General features: G+C 47.3%; 1 protein-coding gene across 1 annotated transcript; it reads right to left on the bottom strand.

Moving 5' to 3' along the window:
• Nucleotides 1-1,320: 1,320 nt before the first annotated feature.
• LOC123401556 (lysine--tRNA ligase, chloroplastic/mitochondrial) lies at nt 1,321-17,576 on the bottom strand. The gene is made up of 14 exons (XM_045095381.1): nt 17,321-17,576; nt 16,968-17,180; nt 15,897-16,008; nt 14,586-14,694; nt 13,892-13,949; nt 13,595-13,663; nt 9,875-9,982; nt 9,134-9,226; nt 8,847-8,951; nt 8,279-8,482; nt 7,305-7,399; nt 2,925-3,015; nt 1,984-2,154; nt 1,321-1,835 (listed from the first exon to the last, which is right to left on the bottom strand). The coding sequence occupies exons 1-14, from the start codon at nt 17,546-17,548 to the stop codon at nt 1,743-1,745; spliced, it is 1,749 nt and encodes a 582-aa protein (XP_044951316.1). The 5' UTR covers nt 17,549-17,576; the 3' UTR covers nt 1,321-1,742.
• Nucleotides 17,577-20,792: the final 3,216 nt, after the last annotated feature.

The following is a 20,792-nucleotide window of genomic DNA, read 5'->3' as shown; positions in this document are numbered from 1 at the left end:
TTCCGATACAACGGCTTCTATCACAATTGTTGCGTCATGAGACTTGTCACAATACTGCCTGTGTCATGCCTTCACACAGTCTTTTTAAGTCCAATGCATGCAATCAACGCTTTCTAGCATACCAAGCCAACCTCTCCTCTCACTTGCTGCCATCAACCTTTTTGTGTCTTCCTCGTTGGGTGCACGAAGATAGACAGGACCAAAGACATGGACGATCATTTTGGCAAACCTACGCACTGATTCAATTGTAGTATCTTCACCAATGCTAAGATATTCGTGGGCATAGTCAACCGAGACGTCATATGCAACCACTCGCATAGCTGCTGAGATTTTTTGATATGCGCTAAAACCCTTCAAGCCAGCGGCGTTTCTCCTTTGAGTAAAAAAACAAGAATTTGCCCGCGAGCTTGCACTTTATGAAGAGGGATCGGTGCATTCGGTACCTTCTTCGGAAGAGGTGCGACGGATATGTTGGATTTTTCACGAAAGAGTCTTGCATGAGCATCTCGTTCGCAAGTTGGCAGTTGCGAGGGATGCACAAGCGGCCGACGGTAGATCCCCGGTGTCTCTTCCGGTTCCTATCCTCGTACTCCTTCACGGCGAGCACGACCACCACCATTTGTTGCTGATGTCTCTCCAACAGCGACTTATGCCCGAGTCGTCGGACGAGGATGAATCCTCGAGCAAAAACTTCTTGCAAGGGCTCAAATCCATCTATAAAAATCCGAGGCGGCGAAAGGACTCATCGGCAACGGGCTGGGGGCGGCCGCAAACTTGCGGATCCGAGGCGGAGGCGGACCAGAGCCGGCAGCTAGGTGAGGATCGATCTGGTCCGGCGAACACACGGGACGACACGACTTGGCGAATTCAATGGGGCGACGAGGTAGAGCTGGCTCAGGAGCGCTCTGACAGTGGGTATGGCCAGAATCGCTGACGGTGCTGCGGAATGGGGGAAAGAAGCAGCGCGGGATAAAATGTCCTCCCACCAACCGCTTTCGCGTAATATAGGGTGGGGGCGAAAACAGGGTATTCACGGGTCGGAGGGGCACTTTTACCATGCTCCTTAAACAATTTTAAGGGTCCATCATGTTTGGAAGGTCTCTTTGAAAACTTTTCCCGCACAAAACTGTAGAATGACGGTTATTTTACGGATTCACAAGTTATACAGGTCTGCTAGAGTTGCTCTTTCAGTGAAGAATGATTCGGAGACTGCCACTGGGAAAATTCGGAGGCAGGATGCCGTGCCACCCATCCAAAGACGTTGCAGCGAAGGAGCAAATTAGCCAACGATTTAAAATATCTGGATGCACACGGAGCAAATTTAACTGATCAGTTCTAGAAGATGATTGATTGATTAGGTCTACAAAGTTGATCAATTCAGTAGGGTTTTAAGAGAAATGGACAAAATTGCCGTTACAATTGAAGGGAGGGTGCGCACCCAAGCATTCTTCATTTACATACGCAGCACTCCTGACTAAAAAGTAGTTGTAGGAAACCATATATAAATATGAAATGTGAACTGATTTCTTATTCCTGCGTCGGCACCTAGCGACTATTTTGTGTAAGAATCTCGACCCTCAATGGAGTAATGCGCGGTACTATATAATTGTACACAAGATCTACCAGTTGAAATATTGATCAGACACAACAAAACTGCTTCAACATAAGATACGGGATGCGCTGAACTTCTTCTCGGCTCGGCATTGTCAAAATTGCATCTCTCCTTGCGTTGAACAAAGGTCCTATTGCTGAAGCTTCAGGACTGGAAAGGCAATAACATCCCTTATGCTGGCAGAGTTTGTCAAAAGCATTACTAACCGGTCGATACCAAGGCCCTACAAGTTGAAAGATTCCACATAAATTAGTACGTACTCCACATGCATATCAAAATTATGATGAATAAATGGCTCAGTAAAAACTTGCAAGAGTCTATCGAAGGTAAACATGAATAATCTGTGCTTTCGAGCGATTTAAGAATTATACCATTCCAGAAGCAGGTGGCATTCCGTATTCCAGAGAAGTCAGGAAGTCTTCATCCAAGGAAACTTCATAGGAATACTCATCATCCCCCTTACTCTCGTCCGATTTTACCTTCTTATCCATCGCAGCACGTTTAGCATTGTGCTGTTTTATTTGATTTTCGAAACGATTCCTCTGCGGCAGAAAATAAAGTGATCGTTGCAGTCTAGCATACTTTGCCAAAGGATTTTTCATCAAGCCAATGTGCAGTAAGATTTAGGTAAATCAAACATGTCTCCACCCTTCACATTTTCAGGTAAGGTGGGAGCTTTGGGAGTATGGCTTAGAGCCTTGTTTGGGTACATGATGGTGCCTTTCGCAAGTTAATTAGCAAACTTGATTTGGCCTATGCCATCAAATTTGATAAACCTTCCTAGTAAGGCCAAAAATAATAATCATAATAGCATCATACTTAGGGGCTGTTCGGCAATCAACCGGCTCCCTGGAATTCAAGGATCTGCGGAGTGTCTATTGACCCGCTCCACAGTTTTGAACTGCAGCTCCACCCGCTCCTGGAGCGGAGTGGTGGAGTGGAGGGACTCCGAACACGCCTTTACATGCCAACACATTAATTTCTCACTGCAAATCAAGTATTTCCAGAAGGACAGCTCTTTATTTTCAGTCAAGGTCATTAGAACTGAAATTTTCTAATACTGATGTGCCTTTTACATTATTACTCGTACTTCCCGTAGCACAGTGAATATTTCTGAAACCTGTCTAGTGAAAATGGTGCAAATAAATTACTGTGTTTACACATATAATCAGTTAATCACCACAGACCAAAACTAGACATATTTCTAGCATAATTTGTCAAGTGTTGTTTATGCTAATGCGAAGTGCGACTTTACATGGAAAATGCGATAATGGCACTCTGACATGCATTAAGAAAGCAAGCAAATTCGCACCTGATCAATTGGGTCTGTGAGCTCAGAAAATGCATTTCCAATTTCACGGCCACATACAAAGAGTTCAAATCGTTCAGTAAGACCAGCATACCTATGATAAGAGAGAAGAGCTGTTATGGTCATTTCAGTTGCTAGCAACCAAAACCTGAATCCTGTCCAGATCATCAAATTACACAATATGAACAGTTCATATCAAAAGGTCATTTGTGTCCAGCATAGTGTATTGCAGTTGTAACTTGAAGAGGTATGCTTGAACAAAACTGTATGCAGGCCCCCTGTGTCACAGCATTGATCTCCAGTTTGATTGATATTTATGCAGAGACTACTGACACTCTCACTTCCTGACTGGCACAAACCAAAGCATTCCTAACCGGCTGAATCAGAGTATTCCTAACTGGCTGAATCAGTGAATGGTATGTGGTGATATCTAAAGGAAACAGGCCTTGTTTGCCACTATCCTATTAAATTGTTCTCTGTCGCCTCTGGTATTTTCCAAATATTATTGTTACTTAGAAATTAAGTTATGATCCTTTTGGAAACTCAGTTGATCTGTAACATTGTGGCAATGATTTTGGAGAAAGCTGTTGGTAGGAACAGCTTCCCTACCAGGGCATGATCGCAGGTTGTAGGGGTGCTGTGGTGGATGGCAAGGCGGCTGGCGCGGTCGACGGCGCTGGGGCGCCGTGGTCGCGCGAGAGAGAGAGAGTTGAGCTCGGCTAGAGTTAGGGCACCGGCTCCTGCTAGGAGCCGATCAAAATAGATTGATCTTGCTTAATCTCAAAGGTGCTCATTACATGCGCCCTGGTGAAGAACAGCGCCGAAACCCACTCCCGACGCATCACGGTCAACCAAGAACTGCTGCTCAAAATCTGGCATCTGGAGGACCGGACCGGTAGTAAGAGCCTTCTTTAGTGACTGGAAGGCGGTAGCTGCCTCCTCGTCCCATGAGAAGGCGTCGCGGCAGAGTAACCGTGTGAGCGGCGCGGCGAGATGGCCAAATTCCCGGATAAATTCCCGGTAGTAGCCGGCCAGTCCCAAGAAGCCGCGGAGGGCCCGCGGTGAGTGCAGTGTTGGCCAAGAGGAGACCGCAGCGATCTTGTCAGCATCCATGGCGACTCCCTCCGCTGAAATGACGTGGTCGAGATATGCAACGGATGTCGTGTCAAACGAGCACTTCGGGCACTTAAGGTGGAGTTGGTGCGCCCGAAGCTCATTGAAGATGATGGCGACGTGCTGCAAGTGCTCTGCCCAAGAGGAGCTACTGATGAGAATATCATCAAAGAAAACGAGCACAAACTGTCGTATGTAGGGCCGGAGTACGTCGTTCATCAAGGCCTGGAATGTTGCCGGTGCATTAGAGAAGCCGAAAGGCATCACCAAAAACTCGAAGTTGCCATGATGCGTGCGAAACTCCGTCTTCACGACGTGGTCCGGGTGCATCCAAACCTGATGATAACCCGAACGCAAGTCGAGCTTAGTGAAGAAGCGGGCCCCGTGAAGCTCGTCCAGGAGCTCCTCCACGACCGGTATGGGAAATTTGTCTTTTGACGTCACGGCATTGAGAGCACGATAGTCGATGCAGAAGCGCCATGAGCCGTCGGGCTTGCGAATGAGGAGCATCCAGGCCGAGAACAGCGAAGTAGAGATCAGGATGGTGCCCAAGGCGAGCATGAGGGCGCACTGTCGTTCCAGCTCGTCCTTCTGCAGCTGTGGGTAGTGATATGGCCGGACGGCGACAGGCGCTGTACCCGAAAGAAGGTGAATGCGATGGTCGCAGACTCGGGCGGGCGGGAGGCCCTGGGGCTCGTCGAAGAGATCGTTGTGCTGCTGCAGGAGATGGGCCAATAGGGGCAGTTCTGAATCGATGGTTGCCGCCGACAACTGTGGTGGGGCAACTGCCGACGACATGCCACCCTCACCCTTCCACTGTACCTTGCGGCCTTGATGCCAGCATGTCATGGTCAGGGTGTCGAAGTCCCAAAGGATGGAACCGAGGGTCCGCAAGAAATCCACGCCGAGAATGAAGTCGAAGCAGCCCAAGTCAATGCCCACGCAAGTAATGGCGAAGTGCTCGTCGCCGATGATGATGGGAACCTGCCGTGCAATCCCGTGGCAGCGAAGGCTGTCACCGTTAGCCACGGTTACCGAGAATTGCTCTCCGTCGGTTGGTTGAAGGGACAGTCGACGCATAGTAGACTCAGGCAGGAAGTTGTGTGTAGAGCCCGTGTCTATGAGAGCTAGGAGACGCTCCCCATTAACCGTCACTGACAACATCAGTCTTTTCCGCGCGGATGCCTGCGAGGGCATGGAGGGAGACCACGAGGGCGGTTGCAGCAGCCCGTTCCATCTCTTCCGCCAGCTCTGGAGAGGTTGTATCCTCCTCGACGCGCTGCCTCCAGGTAGAAAAGGCGTGGGCAAACGTGGCCCGACACATAGGGTTCGTCGCAATTAAAGCATAGCCTCTAGCGGCGACGCTCGAGCTGCTTGGCTGGTGTGAGCCGGCGGAACAGGCATGTCGTAGCCGTGGTGGGGGATCCTGTCGCCGCCTGGGCCGGGCGGCTGGGCGCGGGCGTGACTGCCCGAGGGGGTAGGCAAGGAGCCCGAGCCGGAAACGCCTGCTGCATGGTGACGGCGCGCTGCTCGAACGCACAGGTGTAGTACATAGCCGTCTGGAGGTCTTGCGGTCCGCGCATCTCGACGTCCACGCGGATGTGGTCGGGTAGGCCGCCGACAAAGAGTTCGGCCCGTTGAACGGCCGAGACGCCCGGGGCGTGGCAGGCCAACGCCTGGAAGCGCTCGGCAAAATCCTGCATCGAGGAGCGAAACGGGAGGCGTCCGAGTTCCGCCAGCTTGCTGCCGCGGACGGGTGGCCCAAACCGTAGAAGGCACAAGTCACGGAAGCGCTCCCATGGCGGCATCCCGCCCTCGTCCTACTCGAGGGCGTAGTACCACGTCTGTGCCGCGCCCCGGAGGTGGTACGAGGCAATCCAGGTGCGGTCGGACGCGAGCGTCCGTTGCCCCCGGAAGAACTGGTCGCACTGGTTGAGCCAGTTCAGGGGCTCGCCGGTGCCGTCGTAGGTGGTGAACTCCATCTTGGAGAAATGCGGCGGGTGTTGGCCGTAGCAGGCGGCCATTGGTGGCTCGGCCGCGCGGGGTAGTGGCGCCGACTGACCCGGAAAGACGGGCTGCAGTGGCCGCCGTGGAACAGGGGGGCATCAACGCCAGCGTAGAGTCCCACCGGTCCGACAGAGCCGGCGATTGGCCCGGCCGGGTGCACCGCGGCTGGGCCCGGTAGGGTCGGCTGCATCGTGGCCGGCGTGTAGACGGGCTCGGTGAGCCAGGCCGGGAGCGGGGACGGCGACGGAGGGAACTGCACCTCCTGGATGGGTGCGCCCGGGGTCGGAGGTGGCCCACTCTGCGTGGAGGTGGACCCCAGGTGTTGCGTCGGCGCGAGGTTTGGTGAAGGCGCCACGGCGGGGAAGAAGGCCACAACCAGCTGGTGCAGCGCGGGGCTCCCCACAAGGAGCGTGCGGATGCCCGCCACGGCGTGGCCGAGCTCCAGCAACGCGGCGGTCGTCGCCGCGGGGGGAGAGAACCAGGCCGGCTGAGAACGGCGAAGGGCAGGCGGGCCGGTGACGGCAGCGGCGGCGGCCGAAGTGGCCAACGGCGTGGTGGCTAGTAGCGGTGGGGCGAACGCCGGCGGAAGGCTGGAAGCGGGCGGCGGGGCAGACATGGCCGAACCTGTGCAAGCTGATACCAAATTGGTAGGAACAGCTTCCCTACCAGGGCGTGATCGCAGGTTGTAGGGGTGCTCGGTGGATGGCGAGGCGGCTGGTGCAGCCAACAGCGCTGGGGCGCCGTGGTCGCGAGCGAGAGAGAGAGTTAGGCTCGGCTAGGGTTAGGGCACCGGCTCCTTCTAGGAGCCAATCAAAATAGATTGATCTTGCTTAATCTCAAAGGTGTTCATTACATGAGTACATATAACTCCTCTAGACTATCAACTATAATAAACTGGGCTAAGCCCCTAACATTATAAGATAACTGGGCCATGTTGGCTAACTGGGCCTCCTCCGGTTATAATGTAAACCGGTCATAACAGTTGTACTTCGACTATACTTGATTCGTAATCAACAAAGTTGTACTTCGACTATACTTGATTCTGCATGGTACCATGTAACCTTATTAATATTATCTGCATGGTAGCATGTAAACTACCAATATTTGTCCTGTCAGTCATTTGCATTACAAAAGGAGAACTTTCAATGGATAATATTAAGTCGATAATAAAACAGGAAGATATATTACACTAACAAAGCAAATGAGTACTTCCTTATAGCAATAATTCTGAAACAAATAGCTTTTCCAAATGAACAGAATTACCTCCGATGTGGTTTCGCTAATGGTGATATCTCAACTGGGTAGTCAAGAACAAATGTCGGTTGAACAAGAGTTGATTCAACAACAGTCTCAAAGACCTGGCATATGAACATAGAATTGGATAATCAACTCTCCAATAGCTCAATCAAGCAACTTTAAAGTTTAAACACTAATGAAATTACCACATCATATACCATGCATTGAACATTCTGCAGTTTCAAAGGGATATGTGTTCTACTCAAATTGCAACTGAACATGCACTTATAGTTACTGCATGTTCTTTTTGAAGTATATGTGGATTTTCAAATCCATTGACCTGTATCAGTTAAGTTCTTATACATAAACTAACAGAAGTATATTTTATTAGTTAAACTTCTTAGGATGTCATTTTTATTCAATTATCTGTAGAAAGTAGATCCTTAAGAGAAAGATTGGTCCAAGAATATAGGAAACAAAGACATACAGCTAACAGGAAGTTCAGTAGTTCGCTTCACTTGAGAGTAGTTTGGTTTGCACAATTATAGCAGATTTCAAAAATGGTGATTGTATTGGCATGCTGCTGGCTTGCAGCAAGGAATATACACCAATGAAAATCGAATCTACAAGCATCTTGCTTGTTGCAATATGTAGCATACAGCTTTGTTCGGTTCCAACCAGTGTAAAGCAGCTGGGCCAGAGCCTCACACCGGTGAACAAGGCAATAGTCAATGACAGAATGATAGTCCATTCCTGCAAACTCTGCACTCTTAAACTAATATCCAACTTTCTTTTTGTAGGCTTACAATCTGATCCGGCTCTGAATGTTTGTTCTGGACCAAACCCTGGAGTTGAGGTTTGACTAAAAGGGTTCTCAAAATGCTGTCTAAAATGAACTTGAACCCAAATTAAGAAGCCAAAATAGAAATTCTTTAGAGAGTTCTAATGCATCACCATAGTAAATTTTGAAACAGTTGTAGGAAACAGAATTTGAGAAATACCTCGTTGAGAACATGTCCAACAGATGAACAAGCTTGCAATGAAGTATTCTCACTGCTCTCTGTTTTGAACCCCAGCAGCCCTTTTGCAGCATTTTTAGCAGATTCAACATCTCCAAAGCTATTGAAGTCTACTCCTGTTGCTTCTTCAACAAGACGATGCATGGTTTCCCTTCTCCATGGTCTTTCCAGAGAGATTTCAGTTCCCTGATTGATAGTAAATACGCCAGTTCATGGAGTGAAAGGAATACAGATACAAGTATATACATGTACTTTAAGTATTATGCGCTGAGTGTGCATGTGTCCAGTGCCAATCTACATAGGGTAATCCAGGTCAGGCAATAAGACCCGAAACCAGACTACTAGTTGAGCATCATTGATGGCAAGAGTAACTGCCAATGAGTTCCACTCGGATAAAAACGACAACAAAAAACGAGGTGTAGTAAAGCAGTGATATGAGCAACAAATGATGACATGATGTTAGTGTGATGCTTGTCGTGACAAACCAAATTCACTCACATAACGCAACACAATATATTCTTATACTATAGGTAGACTTGAAACGCGTTACCTGGTAATCAATCTTAAGCTTTCCAGTCGTAGCCATAGCACATCGAATTACGATTTCTTCGGCCAAATTCATCATGCTTTCATAGTCTGAATATGCTTCATACATCTAGCTTCCAAATATAAAGGAGCAAGTGAGACCTTATTTAAAGTAGCACATTCTGGAAGCAAAAAGGGGGCGTGGAAATGGAAAGGTAGAGATAGAGCAATTAAGCTACAAGATAGATCCCTAAAAAAAGGAGAGCTAAACGACAGAACTAAAAAAACATATGAGAGAAAAGGATCATTTACTTCAATGGTGGTAAATTCAGGATTGTGACGAGTAGAGATGCCTTCATTCCGGAATATTCTCCCAATCTCATAAACTTTCTCAAGCCCTCCAACCTGCATTTTGCCAACAGTACTCATAAACTGGTAAGTAAATAGAAGTTTGGCGCCGGAGCATGGCCTTTTGAAATTGTAAGAACACGTGTTAATTTCCCCCGTAGGGAATATTCCAACAGATATGCCTCAACCCAAATTTATCAAATCCATTATGGTTAGTACAGTGCATACATTTTTTTAACCCCTTCAAATGCTTAGAAACAGATGAATGAACGTGCAAAGTGCCAAACTAGAAATTTACTCCAAAAGTAACGCTCCAAGACAATTGTAGCTTACAACATATAATTTTTCTTAACTTACATCTCGTGACTATTCCACGAACATATTGAGACAAATTTGATTTAACCAAGTCGAGAAATATGCGCAAAAACAATCTGGACAAACTACTTACAAGCTTCTTGGTAAACAATTATATTACTAATTCAACACGTTAAACTAAGATAAGGTTGGTCTAACAAGCATATAGTGGCACATGTAAGATTTTTTTCTCATACACGTGAAATTTACCTAGAGGCTGCTTGCCAGTAGTAAATTTACTAATTAAAATGGAAGCAATTGTACCGCAGGAAAGGACACTACTATAGACTAGTTTAAGGAAAAGCCAAACTTCCAAAAGGTAAGAGGGAAAAAACGGCATTGTGACCTCACCAGCATTCTTTTCAAATGCAGTTCCGTTGCAATCCTCAAGTAAAGATCCCTTTGGAGGGAGTTATGGTGAGTTATAAAAGGTCTTGCTTCAGCACCACCTGCTGCTCCCTATATTTTCCCGTTTCGAGAAAGAAAGAAAAAAGGTCAGAGAAGACCCCAAAAGTGATCATAGGCACACGCAAAAGGTACAAAAGAACAAGATCGTTTATTAGTGCTATTACACTAGATTGTGCCCCCCATTGGCTTAGCTATGCTGATATCATTAATGTGTTATTAAAACAACATATTGGACATTACATAAACTATATGTTTCTACTACCTCTAGGGTCAAAATGTAGGTCGTTCTTTATCAGTCTCCAAGGTGACACTTCGACCATCATCATAAATATGTTGCTTCGAATAAACTAAGTACACATTATGAAATTATATTTCTGATACCAACTACTGGAAAGCCAAATAATCTAGATAGGGTGATCCCCTCTCGCTGCTGAACGGCAAGCCCGGCCCGGCCATTTGGCACCGATGTGGATTTCGACAGGGCGATCCCCTCTCGCCCAGCTCTTCGTCCTCGCGGTAAACACGCTCGGCCGCCTTCTACGCTGCGCCACCGAGATGGGCATCCTGGAGCAGCTTCACCCCTGGCGATTGATCCCCGCCGTCTCGCTATATGCGGACGATGTGATCCTATTCTGCCACCCCTCGCAGAGCCGCATCCAGGCAGTGAAAGGAATTCTTCAGCTCTTTGGACGTGCCTCGGGCCTCCAGATGAACTTCCTCAAGAGCTCGGCCACCTTTATTCGTTGCGATGCCGACGATGTGGCGCCCGTCATCGACTTGCTTTGCTGCCCCATTGTAGACCTGCCTATCACCTACCTTGGCATTCCTTTGACGATCAGGCATCCCTCCGCAGCTCAGCTTCAGCCCGTGGTTGACAGAACCGTTGGCATGCTCCCTACGAGGAAGGCACAGCTCATTAACAAAGCCGGCCGCCTCGCGTTCGTCAAGGCCGTGCTCAGCTCAATCCCCATCCACCAGTTGCTGGTACTGGCACCCCCAAAGATCCTAAAGCCGCTTGAGAAAATCCAGAGAGGATTCCTCTGGGGTGGACGCGCAGAAGCCAATGGGGGCAACTGCTACGTTAATTGGCGGCGTGTTGCATGACCAATCTCGCATGGTGGACTCGGCGTCCTTGACCTCGAGCGCACCGGCCTCGCGCCCCGCACACGTTGGCTGTGGCTCAGCCGCACCGACAGCACTAGAGCTTGGAGCGGTCTTGATCTACAGTTCTCCGCTGATGAGCGAGCCTTCTTATTCGCCTCGACCACCATGCAAATCGGCAACGGCAAACAGGCCATGTTCTGGGAGGACCGCTAGATCACAGGACGCTTAGTCCATGAGATCGCGCCGCATCTATTCTCATGCATCCCCAAACGTAGCCGCAAACTGCGAACGGTGGCGGACGGCCTTCAGGCTAACCGTTGGGCGCGGGACATCCAGGGCACCATTGGCATCCATGAAATCGGCGAATACCTACAGCTTTGACACATGATCGAGCACACAACGCTCTTTGCTGAGCCGGATCGCCTAATCTGGAAGTGGAGCTCGAAGGGCGCCTACACCGCACAGTCTGCCTACCTCACCACATTCCACGGCTCCACTACCTGCGACGCTTGGAAGCTCAACTGGAAGTGCTGGTCACCGCCTCGCGTCCGGTTCTTCCATTGGCTTGCCCATCTTGACAGGTGTTGGACCGCTGAACGCCCCGCCCGCCGCGGCCTGCAACACCCCGTGCGCTGCCCCCTTTGCAACCAGGCGCCGGAGACCATCAAGCATCTCCACCTCACCTGCCCATTCTCTAGGCAGGTATGGTACGAGGCACTTAGCTAACTGAGGGTACCCTGCAACCCACCCAACAGCAAGCCATTGATCAACCACTAGTGGCTCTCCGCGAGGCAGCTCACGCCCAAGCCCATGCGCAAGGGCCTCGCCTCCACGACCCTGCTCATATCCTGGATGCTCTGCAAACACCGGAATGACTAGGTCTTCGACAAGGCCAACCCCTCGATTACTGCACTTATGACTAGGATCAAGGACGAGGCAGCCCTCTGGGCTAGAGCTGGTGCGCTGGGGCTTAGAGCCCTCACCCCCCCCCCCCCCCCCACCCCGACTTGGGATGTACACTAATTTCGCGTTTTTACATTGTATGCTTGCCTACTAGGAGGATCATAACTCAAACTCCTTCATTTTCAATGAAATGAGACGAGACGCATAGGTCTTTTGCATTTTCTCAAAAAAAAAAATTAGATAGGATCAAGCAGAGATTATCCTGACAAGCTGATCGGGATCCAATATCCAGATGCTTGAAGCTAGTTCTCACCATATAGACAAGTGTATATGCACTTCCAGTCCAACAAACCAAGAGAATGAATCTATGGTAGCCTTGTTAGGTAAGCTTATTGCTTCGGTGTCTTAGCCCAACACGACCAGTAATACCTTGCCGGCTGCCAGCTGCACTCTCTCAAAAGTGGGATGGCCCTCTTATCATGTGTCATACTGCTATTAGTGTCTAATACCAAAAAGGTGTCAGAAGAATTATCTCATTCCCAATCCGTGTTAAGGTAGACATGTTTTTGTCATGTAAAAGACAGTAAGTTGTAAGTATGCATGTCTGAGATGAAGTTAGAGGGGCGTTATGCGTCTTCTTGCTCAAGTGTCGGCCTGAGCATGGGCAGTGCAGCCCAACGGGCCCGGCCAAAAAGCCCGCCGCATGGCCTGGATCAACTTTTTCCCCGAAGCGGGGCTCTTAAGCCCAAAATACTTAAAATGTAGTCTTTTATTAAAACACACTGACGATATTGTTTATCCAAAAAGGCAAAAAATGATTAAATCAATGCTTCTAAAAAATGATTAAAATGCTACTGTTTACATGTTACATGATAGGCTCAGGCTTATCGTTTTGAGTTTGGAGCAAAGCCTGGCCGGACCCAGAGTATTATCACAAAGCTTGTAGCTCTAGCATCTGTACAGTAATTTTTATTTCTTTTCTTTTGCTTTTTTGCTTGCTGGCTTTGTAAGAATACCACCATATTTAGTGTTTTCTTCTAATAAAATGACAAACACTAACATGCCTGTTCGAGAAAAAATATGTTGAGTAGAACAAATAAAAGTGTTGGGCACGGACAAGTTTTGTCTTATTTGTATGTACTGTAAAATAGATATAAAACTAAATTAGCCCTTTTAGACAGGAATTTGTTTAAAATGGAATTATTAGAAGCATAACATATTAACATGTAAGGTTGGCAAAATACTCCCTCCATCCCAAAATAACTGTCTTAACTTTGTACTAACTCTAGTACAAAATTGTACTAAAGTTAAGACACTTATTTTGGGACGGAGGGAGTAGTTTTGTGCAACAGCATGACAACCACCAAGTAAACTATATTTAAGATCATAACTATGAGTTATACATATGGTAATCCCAGATACAAGGTTAACTAGATGAAAGATTCAACATCTAGATTCTCCTCCGCTCTGTTTAAACCGAGAATGAATACTTGGCTAGTTGGTTACAGACCACCTATTTTCTATATAAGAATAAGCAGCAACTAAAATTTAACATATATGACCTCATCAATGCCCTATTATCAAGCTAGAAACCGGAAATTACATCAGTGATTAATCCTGCAGAGTGATAATTTAAAGAATATACAGAAACCAAACCTGTAGAACTGGCGTTTCAACTTCAATGAACCCAAATGATTCCATTGTCTTGCGGATTTCAGAAACGACCTATGAGAAATGAAAATAGCTAAGACAACAATAGAAGGTAACTTCAACAAATGATGCATACCACTGCCAGTCCATCATATTTCATCAAACTGGGTACTTTTCGATGAACTAAGGATGTATCTTACTATCCAACATAGTACAAATGACAGGACTCTCTGTTCAGTGTTCCACAATCTACCTCCGTTTCCCTAAGGAAAATATGTTTCTATATACAACAGTATTCAGTACCTTTGATCTTGTTCGAAACACATCAGCAACCTCAGGATTTGCAATCATGTCAATGTACCTAACATAAGGTACAAATAACACACAAGATGAGTTGAATTTTGGAACATATGAATAATAGTTGCCATAGCCCATAGATACTAAATCAAAAATTGTAAAGACATAACAAGATAAGTAAAACATATTTAATCAAATAAAAATGACATGAATCTAGAATGTTAGGATCCCGTTTTCAGTTTAAACAGCAAGCATTACTGCAGCAGGGGGCAGACAAATGTAAGTAACAGATTAGCAAAAAGGACCATTAAACCATTTATGCCATTGAAATAGGATGAGATCGACAGTGAGCATCTGTAAATTGTACTTCCCCCGTCCCAAAATAAGTGACTCAAAAATGACTCAGTTTTGTACTACAGAGGGAGTAATATACAAAAAATGACTGATATAATTTATGTATATCATTGGAGAACATTTGTCACATTAATGTTTCACCGGATACTAGTGTACTAACTGGCATATGAATGCTAATGTCATGAATTCTCCAATTAGAAATACATCAGTCAAACCAAACAAAATACATTAAGACCCAACCCAATTAATAGCTGCGAAATGGTTTGTATGAAGATGGCACATAGCACAGTATCAAATGTATATTCAGGAACAAAAGGATATACTATGAACCAAAACAAAAGCTAACCTTTGGCGATAGCGCTTGTCCACATCTGTCAAGCCATGATACTTATCTGGTAGCGGGAGTAAGGATTTTGTAAGGATTTCAAAAAAGTTGACGTAAACAGATAGTTCCCCTGCAGTGAAATCCATCATGTCAAATACAAGTGCAGGTTAATAGAAGAACTATAGTGAATATTGAGCTATCTAAATGCATGCTAGATTACTAGCACCTGAACAAACTATATGACATTGTAATGTGTACATAAAGTGGCATGAACAGAACTCATCTACCCCAGGTAATAGTATTTAGCTGCCATAATATATAAACTTTAAGAACTGTGCATCCTTCAGTTGGCTAGAGGCATGAGTGCGCGTGCTCAGTCCACTCAGGTTCGAAGCTTGGCCTCCACCTCATGGTAGTTTCTTCTGGTTAAAAATGCAACGGTGATGGTGCCTGTTAGCCGAGTTTTTTTTATGATATATAAACTTTAGTCATTCACAGAGATTTCATGCTGCTATAATGCTATAACCAGACCTACTAACACATGTCCTTGGTAACTTTGCAGCATTCTGCTATGTAGCTCATTTTTGTTGTACTAAAGTTGCGACAAGTAATATGGATTGGAGGGAGTACCACTTCGATCGTGAAACAGCCTAACATGCTAAGTTGATATTTCGACTTTTTTCGGATGGCCAAATTTAAGAACTATGTGACGAGGTGACTGAGCAATTTTAGTTGCCGTGTGTGGAATTATTTGCAAATTGACTGATCTGGAGGTGGCAACATGCACCAGATTGCTTGGGCGGCAAGGGAGGGATTTGGGGAGCCTTTCTTCTCTGAGGTGGTGTTTCTAGTTTGCTGGCACACTTGGCTTCAGCATAATGGCAAGGTTTTTGTTTCTGCAAGCCCTCTTTTACAGCATGGCGCTGCAACTTTGTTCGTGGTATCTCTCTGCTAGCTCATAGGGTTAAGATCAAGCATAGAGATAGGTTGATACGCTGGATCTCTTTCCTACCACCCTAGGTTAGCTTCTTTGCATATTCTGACCCTTTAACTATTGCACATATTTTCTCTTAATATATTGGAATTGTGGGATTTTACACCTACAGAGAACAGAAGAAAAAAACTATACAAATAACAGTTGAATGCAATTTTAGGTTTGGAAAAGTGCATGGAGCCTATTCCTGGATGTGAATTTTCTGTGCAAGTTTAGGCTTGGTAATGTGCAACTCGGTCGACTGAGGTTTAACTCATTCTCAGTCGACTGACAAAAAGAAAATCCCAAATATAATAGACAGTATTGACACATCAGTATAAGGATTATTAATACTAAACCTTTTTCTGTCTTCTTTATGGACCCACTTGCACCTAAGATATCGCCAACATCAATAAATGCCTTCAGTTGCTCAAACTGCTCCTCCGTAAGGCTTTCTTTCTCACAGTAAAGCTAACAATTGCCAAAAGGGAAGTTTTATAATGTATATCGCGCAAAATATCTTCAACAATTAAATGAATAACCACCAAGTTCTAGTAGGTACTAGCCACAAGAAATACAAATTGTAAACTGCAGAACATGATCTGGTAGACTTCATCTGCATCGGGAAGAAGCCAAACTCCAATGGAAACAATAGTCACAACATACAATGTCACCTGATGGCCTTTTACTAATGTTCAACAAATCCACAGAGTACATGATTAAAGTGTTTAGTGCAGTCTTAAGCTTACCTACCAGGCAAACTAAAATTGTCAAGTTAAGGTCATACAAACAGAATTTGAATTGGATAGTGAAACAACTTTGTGTCCATCATAAGCTGCTTTAGAATGTGCTCAGATTTTCATAAGAATCGGATGTTCGATCAGTTAAATATCTCGCATCAAATAGACAAATACTGGTCCGTTTAGTTTGGATTCAGGCGTTCACATGCCTCACACATCTACTCCCTCTGTACCTAAAAAATTGTAGTTGGGGAGAACTAAACTAGTTCTCCCCAACTACAATTATTTAGGTACAGAGGGAGTAGATAATATGCAAAAATGGAGCACAAAAACATTGACATATATTAAGAAGAGTGAGTAGTATGTAACACTAAGTTCAGGGCTTCTTGAGACAACTACTATTTGAAAGTAAACAAATCATTGTATTTGACCTTCACTTGGTTTGTTGCCAAACTATCGTACGGCTCACTTTCCAGTGGCTAAGAAGCTGAATTTCCAGAGTTCTGACCAAACTTTTCTAACTCATAGGGCAACCAATTTTAATATTTGCAATGACATGTTTAGCCAGTTTCAAATACAAGGTCAGGCAGAAAACATATTGCTATTGGAAAATTATAAAGCAACAATCCTTGTCTGATTCACACAGGTAATTTGACTGGCAATAGATGGCAAATCATTTGAAGATCGAACCTGAATAGTTCCGGAGTCGTCTCTTATGGTCATGAAAACAAGTTTTCCAAATGCTCTTCGGGCAACGATCCTACCAGCAATGGAAACCGCCGCCTCGGTGCAGACTTCACCATCCTCGAGATGGGTGTACCTCTCCTGAAGCTCCTTGGTCGTGTGAGTCCTGTCCCACTTGTACGCATACGGCTCGTAACCCATCCCTCTTAGCTCCTCGACCTAGCAAGCCAAATAAGCTGCTGATCTCAAGCAGATTCACAGCTGTATCGGCCACAGATTGTGGGGAGTAGAATGGTTTGCCTAACAGCGTTCAAGTAGAGGCGTGGCAACTGGCAAGTTGCGGCTGACGAAGAGCTGACCTTTTTTAGGCGAATGGCGCGGATAGAGTCGCGGTCGGAGGTGGAGGATGAGGAGGCGCTGCGGCGGCGCCGGTCCTGCGGCGGCTTCGTGGTGGCGGCAGCAGCCGGAGAGCAGCAGCGGATGTGAAAACGATGGGCCCTCCCGGCCGAGGCGGCGGCGGCGGCGGCGCGGGAGGCCGCGAAGCCGAGGAGATTGGAGGAAGCCCTCCATACGCGCAACGCCTCCATTAGTCACGTATCCGGGCAGATAGATGCGTTCGTTATCTTCGAAATATTGAGGCGTTTTGTTCGTTTTGCAGAAAGGTTGAACGGCCCTGGTTTCGACGTGCAACGGTGCAAGGCAGGAGCATTCTTGATTTTCATTATTAGCAAGTACAATAAGGTGACATAAGTAGGCTATAAGAATTAGAATATTATATTCTTACTTAGTTGGAGAAGAAAAGGAGGGAGAAGAGAAACGGGCTCTTGATAAGTAGTCAGCTGCAACACGAGACACAAGACACTTTGTGAGATTGTAAGGTGGGCCAACTACTACTAAAGTATTACACATCTAAAACTTATTACTCCCTCCGTTTCAGTTTATAAGTCCGACACGTGTATATAGGTCGTCAATTTGACCAATTTAATGGGAAACATATATTAAAAAAAATCATTAGAAACTTTAGATGTTCTATTTTCTAATGATATAATTTTTATGTTAAATAATATATTTTATATAAGTTAAATTGACGACCTAGATACATGTACATGCCTTATAGACTATGATGCGGGGAGTATTGTATATGCCGGCTATTAGGTTGGCTCTATCTGATATGGCAACTTTTTATAACCGATTGTTGGCTATATTATTAACCATGCTCTAAGAGAGGAAAAAAGAGAACAAAGTGGCCCTGTTTATAAGGAAAACTAGACAAAAAAAACTTACAACACACGAGAATCGTACAACAACCCAACTCTTGCCGACGTCGACAACTCAAACTCCACCACCAACACGCCCACAAACCTAAAGAGGTGTGAGGACTCTTCGGCGACGCTTTCAAGAAGCATCGTCGCCGGTATCCTTCGACCCCCATCGAACCAAGGCTTTCGCCCAGAGACATCCACAACAACTCCGCCGGACCTCGGGAAAGTTCAGCCACACGAAACAGCCTACAGGGCAGCCCTAGAACCGACAAACCACGGACTAGTGAAGAGTAGGAACTCTTCGACGGTAACTTCAAGAAGCAATGCCATCGGTATCCTTCGATCCCCATCGAACCAAGGCTTTCGCCCAGAGCCCTAAGCCTCTCCACCTATTAGAAGCACCGGGGAAGGAGCTCGGCCACTGCCAACAGAGAGCGACCTCCGGCAGAAGCAGATCAAAGACGTCGGACCCAGGAATCATCGATCGAGCCACACAACACCAAGGAGACGAGCAACCGTCGATGAACAACACAACCTGACCACCACCACCATCCACCAACGAACCGGATCTGAGAAAGGGTGGCGCCTCCAGACATACCACCGGCAGGACCACCTACACCACGTAGAGGCCACTGCACCAGGGAGACTAGCAGCTCCAACCAGCACCACGTCGGCCGGAGCACACAACCGTGCAGGCTTTCACCCGGAACATCTTGGACATCACCCTCACACGCAGCAATCCACTGACTCGCTCACCTCCCGTGCGCCAAGCCGGGCCATCATCTGACGCCCACCACCACTGCACCACCGCACTGCAACCAACGAGCACCACCAGAGCCGGGAGGGAGGGTTGCCACCCCGTCCCGAACCAGCTGGATCCAGCCCACCGCACCCCGCATCGCCATATCCACCACCGGAGCCCCAGACTGTCGCGAGAGGGCCGGATCTGGGAGTCCCGGATCAGACAATCCGCACCGCCGCCGAAGCATCCTCCAAACGCCACACCAAGGAGCCGCGGGAAGACCGCCTTCGCCCGATGCAGATGCGGGGAGGCCAAGGGAGGCTGCCACACCCCCAGGCCGCCGGCGAAGATCCGTCGGCCGAAGCCCATCCAACAGCCCAAGGTGCTGCAGCCCCAAGCAACGCAGCAGATGGGGTCGAGCCTCCCCCACCGCGTGCGCCTCCCGCCGAGCGAGAGGAAAGGAAAGCCTCGCCGTCGTCGTCCGCCACGCAGGCTTAGCCCGACGGCCTCCTCCAGCGATGGCGAGGTGAGGAAGGGGCGAGAAGGGCGTGGCAGCGGCATGGTGGCTTTCCGCCCGAGCCGCCCGAAAGGCGACGCAGGGACGATTAGATTGTTATATGGAGTAATTATTAGCCGAAGAATAACGACCCTGATTTCTCTAGCACCTAGTTTCCAGAATTCAATTCCATTTATTTTAGTTGATGAATTACGCTCATACATACATATATACACTCATTCCTGAAAACGCACACACACCTTACCCTTATGACTACATTCGAAACACTAAGTCGACACATCATTTTAAGATTGACGAAGTTGACACAAACGCATTCGTAGTCGACAGAAACGTATCTTCCCACTTAACGCACATCACTGAAAGGTCTAGAATGAATCTAGAAAAATACAAGCAGCAATATGAAGTCTATGACTTAAACTCTGACGAGAGATAATATTGTCCTTTTAACGATCCAACCATATATTGGTTCGCTTAAAAATTTAATCCTAATATTTATGTATAAATGTACAGAACGCTAGAACCCCTCGGTCGCTCATGCCTAGGATGATGTGAGGGCGGCTCCTCTCTTCCCACCTGCCATCGCCGGAGGACGCCGTCGGGCATAGCCCGTGTGGCTGATGGCGGCGACGGGGCCCATCTCTCGCGGCCTTCCCTTGCTCTGTGGGCGACAGGACCTGGTGGCGGTTGACGTCGTCCCGGTTAGATGTGCATCTGGGCATACGGCAGCAATACTCAACGAGCGGTGGTCGGCTGTGTAGGTCAAGGATCGTCTTGTGTCGGCGCTCTTTGGCCACATCGGGGAGATCCCGCTCTTGCGGCCATGACCAAGATGGGGTCGTTGGCCTCACCAGATATGGTCGTGGCCTGTGGCTGAACGTGTGTGTGATGTCCGGTGTCTGGCTTCCGTTCATGGCCACCGGGTTGCAGACGGCACTTTGGCGGGTGTGGCATGTCGACAACTCAGTGGATCTTCAACCCTTGTGTGGTCCTTCACAAAGTGGACAACTTCGGGGGAAACCCTAAATCTCCTTGAGATCGAGCGATGCGGTGCTTGTACGTCGTAGTCCCTTTTGAGGGCACCATTTATGGAGTTTGCTCCAGTTGAAGGGACCAGCGGCGTTGGCGGCACACGGCCTGGTGGCACGATTGTCGATGAAAATCGCGCCGACTAAGGTCATGGTCGATGATGGCGGCATCTTCGATGTCGTTTCCTTGTCGAGGCATCATCGTTGCAGTTTGTGTCATCATGCCCGGGATGCTCTGAGGGAAACCCTAAATCTGGGCCTCCCGGACCGAACGATGACGACACT

This window comes from Hordeum vulgare, chromosome 6H, assembly GCF_904849725.1.
Source record: "Hordeum vulgare subsp. vulgare chromosome 6H, MorexV3_pseudomolecules_assembly, whole genome shotgun sequence".
Classification (NCBI taxonomy): Eukaryota; Viridiplantae; Streptophyta; class Magnoliopsida; order Poales; family Poaceae; genus Hordeum; species Hordeum vulgare.
Note: the sequence above shows the minus strand (reverse complement) of the source record. Positions and strands in the feature narration are given on the sequence as shown.

What these genes read in the sequence shown, in the direction of transcription:
- LOC123401556 (XM_045095381.1), bottom strand. Translation starts at nt 17,548, where the DNA reads ATGGAGGCGTTGCGCGTATGGAGGGCTTCCTCCAATCTCCTCGGCTTC. An exon ending in TGCATTTGAAAAGAATGCTG is followed by an intron (nt 9,227 to 9,874) that starts GTGAGGTCACAA and finishes GGCAAAATGCAG; the next exon opens with GTTGGAGGGCTTGAGAAAGT. An exon ending in AGCTTAAGATTGATTACCAG is followed by an intron (nt 8,483 to 8,846) that starts GTAACGCGTTTC and finishes ACTATCAATCAG; the next exon opens with GGAACTGAAATCTCTCTGGA.